At 31.7% G+C, this 8,476-nt stretch overlaps 1 protein-coding gene across 1 annotated transcript; it reads right to left on the bottom strand.

Moving 5' to 3' along the window:
- Window positions 1–1,122: 1,122 nt before the first annotated feature.
- On the bottom strand, window positions 1,123–3,057 carry LOC121790420 (eukaryotic translation initiation factor 3 subunit F-like). The gene is made up of 5 exons (XM_042188644.1): window positions 3,047–3,057; window positions 2,759–2,985; window positions 1,794–1,915; window positions 1,589–1,702; window positions 1,123–1,269 (listed from the first exon to the last, which is right to left on the bottom strand). The coding sequence occupies exons 1-5, from the start codon at window positions 3,055–3,057 to the stop codon at window positions 1,180–1,182; spliced, it is 564 nt and encodes a 187-aa protein (XP_042044578.1). The 3' UTR covers window positions 1,123–1,179.
- Window positions 3,058–8,476: the final 5,419 nt, after the last annotated feature.

The raw sequence follows: 8,476 nt of genomic DNA, 5'->3' as shown, positions 1-8,476 counted from the left end.
GTCGCCTGCCCAACGCATGACGTTTGGCGCGACGAAGTGACGTCACGTCTCAATCCCTCCACTGCGAATGCTCTTAGATCCTTGTACCATTGCGTTTTTTTTCATTGGGTCCTTTTACAATTTTTATCTTTAGGTACTTATACCAATATATTTTTATTTAAGAGGTTTATATACTTTTGTTTTTATTTGGTTGCTATGTATTTAATGAATTTGGTAATTGTTCAAATTGAAAAGTGATGACAATCAGCACAAGAATCATATGGTTCGGTATAAAAGTCTACAACCACAAAAGAAGATACTCCATTTGTCCCAAAATTGATGGTATACTTTTTTTTTGTTTATATGTAAAAAAGTGTTACATTTCCTTTAGAGAAAAAGTAAATTCTCTCCCATCAATATATAAAAGTAAATTTTTATTTTCTACTTAACATACGAAACAACATTTCTTAAATCATGCATCATTCGCCCAATGTGACACATATGGAGTGAGTACTATCTATGTGTTGTCCACTTTTAAAAAAAAAGATCTATTCCAATATAAAACAAGATTTAGAACAAGAGATAGAATTCCTTCAACACCAGAAGTTGGAATGTACTTTATTGAATAACAATCTCACTGGTCTCCAAAAATTTATTTATACAATGAATAACAATCTCAGAGATGACAAATGAATTCCATGACACCAGCAGCTTACAAATGCATTTTTAACATACTGTCGTTAAAAAGGATGAGATCCCAATTGCATCATGACTTGATACAATTGTTGGCACAAATTTTAGATTTTGATGTTAGTTTAATAATCTATAGTTGTTTTATTGTTGCGTTTTCAATATATGTTATCTTATTATCGTATTTCATAATATATGTAATGTTCTTTATACTTTGCATTTTTATTTTTTATATAATTCAAATATTAAAAGAAAATAACACAAACTGATAATTAAAAAAATAGTGAAATAAGGCATGACTAGAAACGAAAGGTGCTCAATCTGAAATAAAAAAATGCTGATGGGGCATGGCTGAAAATGAGATTGATTTTCAGAGAGATGCTCAAATCCAGATCATACACAAAATTTCCCTTTTAAAAGAGAGCACAGCACAAACAAAGGAAAGGAAAAAAACTACTACATCAACAGAGCTACTATCATGGTGTCTCAAGAAAACAAAAGGAATATCCATCAAAGGATCTGGGCAGCAGTATTCAGCTTTTCTGCTAAGCTAAGTTGTGTTCTCGTAATGCTAGAAAAATAAAGCAACAGAAGTTGGTCCTGCAAGAAGATGAAAACATAGTTTAACAAAAATACATCTCCAACCATAACGACTATGAATTTCAATAGCTCATGACCTTCACCACTATCTTCCGTTGTAAGTGTCTCAAGATTTTCTATAAATAAACTTTGAAATACTTATTAGAAATTGTAGGTTTAGTTAAATCAAGGCAGAAGTGCGCATTGGAGAAAGAGAAATAATAAATTTTAATTATGTTTAATTTGAAATAATGGACAACCCAAAGAAAGAATGTAAACATCTTATTAACTTTTGAGTAATTAAGGCATCAGCAACCATACAGTAGATAGGATTTCATACCTGCAGACTGTCATTCACTAGCTTATCAAAAGCATTTGGAGATAGTTTGGGAAGAGCTGCTATTTTATCAGATAAAAATCTTCCAATTTTATCATCAGGGGCGCTGCGTCCTTCCTGAAACAATAAAAAAAATACATGTTTAAATCACAAGCATGGACGGGAAAGAAGAGATTCAGGCAAAAAAAACAAAAAACAGCTTCCTCACCACGACATTATCCACATATTTGTACACATCGTCAATTAGAGCAAGCAACCGTTCCGTGGTTGCTTCCATTCCCTCGAGATCATTTGGAAGCTTGTGAACAATTGTTGGCTTAAGAACATTAACTGTGCAAAGAAATCCAGATAAGATTTTGAGCAACGGTATGTATGACATGCACTTGTTCAGCCTGAGAACTTTTATCTTAAGTGATAATTTAATAAGGGCATTTTCGACAATGAAGGAAACAAGAATCCATCTAACAGAGACCAGAAAAAGCTAACTACATGATGTGAGAATAATTAGGGTTCCATTTCACAGGTGCTACTTGAAAAAAAGTTCCATTAAAATGTAAGTAAATTTTGTTGGGCGGTTTGGCCCTCAGTTGTTTTTCAAGTTCATTATGAATTTATGATTCTTGTTGGTTGGACATCCAAAGTTTTTGATAGAAATTTGATTCAAGTAACAAATGGTAAATCAAAACCAAAGAATGAGCTGGAAGTGCAACTAATTATGGCACAACAGTAAATTTCACTGGTACTCCAAAGGTATTGAAACAGCTCAGTCCTGACTCTGAAGATTAGCTCAAACCTCAAATTTAATTAAAAAGAATATGAAAGACGAATGTCAATTAGGTAAATACACAGAAATATTTCAAACAACATGTTAAAAAACACTATGAAGCAGTGAAGTCTGTAAACCAGACAGAGTTCAAAATGCGTAAAGTAGCATCCCCAACTTTCCCGGTGCACAACACACTACCACAATGTCAATTTTCCGACCAACACAATGTTATTTGCTAGTTAGAAGGTTAAGGCACTGATATAACCTTGAATCTCCACATAACCACTAATGTAAACCACACACCCAGGGATTTAATTAAATGATGAATGATAGACAACTAGTTCGGATATTCAACAATTAAACAGCCCGCAAAGAGAAAATGTTAATAAGTTCAGGTCGATACTTACACCCAATCTGTTCCGCCTCAACCATGCATAGGTCCAGTGCAATTTCTTGAAATTGTGCAGCAAGTTGTTGGTCTCCAAGAGACAGACCAACAGAGACAAAAGCCTTAATTGAAGCATTACCAGTTCTAAATTCAGTATCAACAGTCAAATGAATAGGATTGTTAACTTCTCTAGAGTAGAACTCATGGATTAAAGTACTGCCACCAATGACTCCGCCGGTTGAAAACCTATCCGCACAAGCATGATCAATTCAAAAACTACGAAATTATCATAAAAGTGAGATCATACAAGTCATGCATTCTTCATTTCCATTTTAATATATGACTGATACAGATATACATATCGAAGGATATGCATACTTAGTTAAGTTTAGTTAGGATTTATTACTATTATTTAAATTAAGTTTGTTAGGATTTATTATTATTAGGATTACGTTACTATTTAAATTAGGATTAGATTTGTTGCTATATTTTCTCACTTGTAAGCCTATAAATATAAGTCTCCACAACGATAAAATCATCTTGGAGAGATCAGTTTATTGGACGAGTTTTTCTCGTAGGCCCTCCTTCGTGAGGATTAGGCCTCTGCGGAGGATTTCCCTTTCTTGTTTTGCTATTCAGTTTCTTTCAATAAAGCTGAGAGTTCAATTCCCAAAGGTTCTTGTTATTTCATTGTGGCAATTTACCAAACAGTTGGTGTGTGAGTACGCTGCGTGCCAATTTGTCTAGCATATCTCGTGCTCGCATAGGATCGGCGGCCTTAACTCTTAACAATTGGTGCGGTGAACGTGGTTAAGGCCGCCGATCCTATGCGAGCACGAGATATGTTTCCATATAAAAAATGTGTTAATTAGAGTAAGATATCAAAAGGGAAAATGTGTAGTTATCAATTTGATGTCATTACACAATCCATTAGAGTGATCTGTGTTTTTAATAACTTCATGAGTATCAAATTTCAATAACAATTGATGATTAGGAGTCTAAACACTTTAAATCATTCAAAAATTCAACCAAATGTATCTTAACAAAATCATTTGATGTTTTATCAGAATTTGATATGCTATCAGAGGTCAAACAAACTCGACTATGATTGATCCAAAGAATTCATGAATTGATTAGCCTCATCAACCACCTCTAAAGTAGAAGCAAGTATAGCAAGATCATTCAAACAATCGATATTCCATTATTTATATATATACTACAATCGGGATGTAATCAAGTGCAAACTATATATATTGTACAAACTTCAAACTATGATCTGGAAAGTTAGAAAATGTCAACAAATGACAAAATAACAGAACAAAAAATGTCAACACAGTGTCAACGGTTGATGTTGTGTTCATAATGTGTTGACACTATATTGACATCAAAATCTTAAAATTTTACAATGTTTTGACATTTTGTTGACACTGTATTGAAGAGTTTGAAATTTGTACAATATATAGAGTTTGTAATTTATCACTACACTACTATAATCTAAGTATAGAATACAAATAAATACAGTGTACAAAATTAGTAAATTTGATCATACAATATATTTATAACAAAACTTCTGTATAGATAACGGTATTTTTTAGAATATCAAAACCAATATTTGAGCTTTAATAACCCCATCCCAGTTTGAAGACTTTTCGTTGCCTCTAATTTGAAGTCTCACTAGACCCTAAGACACATGAGCAGAGGCCCAAATGCATTTTTGATATTCGAAGAATGTACACGGCATTTTTTATATCGACATGTAGCTATACTAATGGATAGGATAATAGAAAGTGTAAATTATAGTATTTGAATTATTTATAATATTTAACTCGGTATTATCTAATACGCATATTTAAGTTCTAAACATAAAATATTTCAAAATTAATAAATTTAATCATAATAATATCTTCCTCATGTCCCACTGAAATGATATTCAATTAATATAAATAAAGTTCATGTTACACTCTTTTACTTATATTTTATCTCCTATTTTACTCTCTTTTATTATACACAATTATTAACTCCAACGAATATTCGTATTTTTAAAATATAAGAAACATATCCCAAAAATTATATATTTTAATAGTTAGTGTAAATCAAGAATTAATATTTCAAAATATTTTTCGTTTCATTCACGATGTATAGCACTTTTTTTTATCATATTTATTTTGATAATGCTTTTATTAATCTTTTATAATACCTCATATAATATAATCTTATTTATTAGTTTATGAATAGTATTGTTATTAATTTTTTGTTCAAACAAATTAAAACTGTAAAATAAATATATGACAACAAATTATACTAATTAACCATTTTTGAAAATATTTATCAATATAAGTAACAATACATCAGTTCAATAGCGAAACACCCTCACCTAAAAATAAAAATCGAACTATTCATTTTACAAAGTTATTACCGGAAGTTGATCAGTTGTCCACTTGCTAAAACAAAGCCAAAGATATATTCTCCCTAGGTCGTTACATTCTTGTTTGATAAAAACTTTATTATTTTTTTTACTTTATTTTCTCTTTTTCTCTCATAAGTTATTCTTTTTTACATTTTTATTTTCTTTCCACTTAACTTTTAAATATCAATTTCTTAAATTTTATGCTTAAAAGAAATGCATTAAGTAGTTTGGGACAAATGAGTAATAAATTTACCTAGCTGGATTCACTATTTGATAATTTATGGTGCGTCTAAGCTTTATTTCTATATTATAGTAATAATATTTCCCTATGAGTATAATATAAATTAAATATTTCAAAAGAATTAAAAAAATATCACAAAGAAACTGCAATAATGAAAAAGAATGTTGGAACAATCAAATATGGGAAAATTGATTTATTACTTTAGAAGGTCCTTATTAGCATGACAACAATAGTTAATTATTGAAAATTTCCAAGCAAATTCCAGCTAATAATATCACGTCGATAGCTGTTCATTAGTTCTTATATAAGACAAAATTTAAGTGTTGATATAGTTAATTACAAATAAAGAAAGGATGAGCAAATGCCAAATTTAGGCATTTTTTATAACAGAACTCTAAGCTAAATAATACTCACTCTGTCCCATAATAGATGACATACTTGGAGTTTGACACAAAATTTTCGGAGAAGTTGTTTTGTGTGTTTAGTGTAGAGAGAAAATAATATATTTATATTAATGTGCGAGAAAACTTTTTCTAAAAAAGAAAATGTGACATCTTTTATGGGATAAACTAAAAAAGAAAGTGTGATATCTATTATGGCACAGATGGAGTATCAATTAGAGTAGTTGTTTCTTACATAAAACAAATTGAAGTACCGATTAGTTAATATAAAAAAAAAAGATGAGCAAAACTCTGAGTAGCAATTCAATAATTCTTACATAAAACAAAACTGTAGGTTTGATGTAGTAATTTGTGTATTCCTAAGTTAGAGGTTTTAATTAATTGTTGGTCTTCTTTATTCAGCTACAATTCTTCGTTGGGACATCATTGTCTCATCATTACGGGTGGTGATAGATTCGATTTCCCAGCATACCGAAAAATATAATTGGATGATGTTAATTCTACCCAAAAAAAAATTATTCAAAATTTTTTGCAAATATTTTTTGTTTAATATAGATAAGGCTGTCACTTAAAATTCAGTAACTAACCAGATATTTTTGCCAAATATTCTTGTGTGTGTGAGAATTTTTTCAATTATTAAAATTCTAAAATTTTAGTTTATTATAAAATTGATATGATATTAAATTTTAATATAATATAAGATAATTTTGTTAAAATTTGAAATAGAAGAAAGGAAAAAATATGGAATAGTCATTCCTTTGCTAAATGGAAGGAATGACTATTCCCATGTGGAATGGAATGGTGATTTCCTAATGAAAAAAAACCCTAAACCCTAAGCAAATGAATGGAATGAAGGTAGGAATGTCATTCTATTCCCTCATTTCCTTCCACCATACAAAGTGCCCCTTAAGGGCTTCTTGGTATGATGGAATAGAATAAGGAGAGGTTGAAATGAAGATGAGAAATGACATAAGAATTTCATTTCATTCTTGTGCTTGGTGAATGTAAGGAATACAAATGGAATGGAATTGTGTAGTGTATAAATTATGTGTAGTGTGTAGTGTGTGCAATGTGTGTGTATAGTGTGCATAGTGTTGTGTACAGTGCGGGTGCGCAATGTGTGTGTACCATTCCTTTCCTTAGCAAAATGGATATAAATTTTTCTAATAAATAAAAACTCTAAAATTTTAGTTTTATTATAATATTTAAACATTATAAAATTGAGTGAAATTAAATTTAAATATAATATACTATGTTTTATAATTTTGTTAAAATCTAAAATAAGAAGAAAAGAGAATGAAATGGAATGAAATAATCATTCCTTAGCAAAATGGAAGGAATGACTATTCTCGTGGGAAATGGTAATTCCAAATGGAATGATGATTTTTCAGGTAAAAGAATACCAAGCAAGAGAACGGAATTAAGGTAAGAATATCATTTAATTCCATCATACAAAGTATCCCCTTAGGGTTTAGAGAATGCAGAGGCGCCTCCATCTCCCTCCTCACTTCTTGACTTTTCGTCGCCAACCTCCCTCCAGCCGGTACCACCAGCCCACACTTTTTTAAGTCTCTCTAATTCCCTCTCAATTTTGTTCATATCACCACTGACAACCAACACCTTTGTCGTTATTCTACCACTCAACCGACCATAGCCACACAGTTGCATCGTCCACCAAACACCATCCTTCCTCTAAAAAAGAAACAACTCATATTCATGCTCAATCTCGTAACTTCAAAACTCTTGAAATGAAAGGTTAGATTCAATCCAAAATGTAACAAAAGTGATTAAATTGGACGTTATTTGTCTCAAGTTGGAGATTGTGATTAGACATTTCGGAGTGGCAGGACAATCGTCGGAGTACAACACCGTGGAAAAAAAATATCCAAAAAGATTTTAATATGAAAAAAATGAAAAATGAAAAAAAATTAATATCATCGTTGTTGAAATATTTGTAGTGGGGTTGTAAGTTTAAGTGTGAGTCTTGTTTTTTTAACGTACTGTACTAATGTAAATGTAGGGGTTGTGCTCAAATTTAAATTGGGATAAGTGGGTGGTAATTAAATAGGATAAAAGTGGGTCCATTTTGAATCACTTTCAAAGAAAAAGAGACTGCCCATTTGTTTTATTTGATTTAAGTATAGCCCACTTTCTACACTTAGGTCCGGGAAAGAGTTGAAAGCTTCATTCAACAATAACTCAAACAACGGATCGGGGGAAACATCGGAACGTGGAGCTAGGTTGCCCAGTACAGTATATTGCCCAAGTAAGGAAACTGCCCAGTTTGAGCGGGTAGAGGATAGCGATGAATAGATCCAAGTGAACATTATCATTCCTCCCGATGGGCCTATACCCTTACCTTTGAGACCAAAGGCAGATTTGAGTTGCATAGAGAAGGAGGTGCTCCAACCAATTGCTAAAGCTAAACCTCCATTTCCGGGGCGATTTGTACATAAGGAAATGAAGGCGGATCCGATGGATTTCATGGATATTTTCAACAAGTTGGAGGTCTGCATACCATTCATGGAGGCATTGAAACTGCCCTCGCTCAACAAATTCATCAAGGATTGTATCACCAGGAAATCAAAGGCGGATGGGAAGATCGTGGTAGGTGAGAACGTGTCCGCCGTCATCCAAAATCATCTTCCATCAAAATGCAACGACCCGTGTATGTTTTCACTTCCCATT

This window comes from Salvia splendens, unplaced genomic scaffold (assembly GCF_004379255.2).
Source record: "Salvia splendens isolate huo1 unplaced genomic scaffold, SspV2 ctg51, whole genome shotgun sequence".
In the NCBI taxonomy this organism is placed as follows: domain Eukaryota; kingdom Viridiplantae; phylum Streptophyta; class Magnoliopsida; order Lamiales; family Lamiaceae; genus Salvia; species Salvia splendens.
This window is presented reverse-complemented; position numbering and strand designations above follow the sequence as displayed.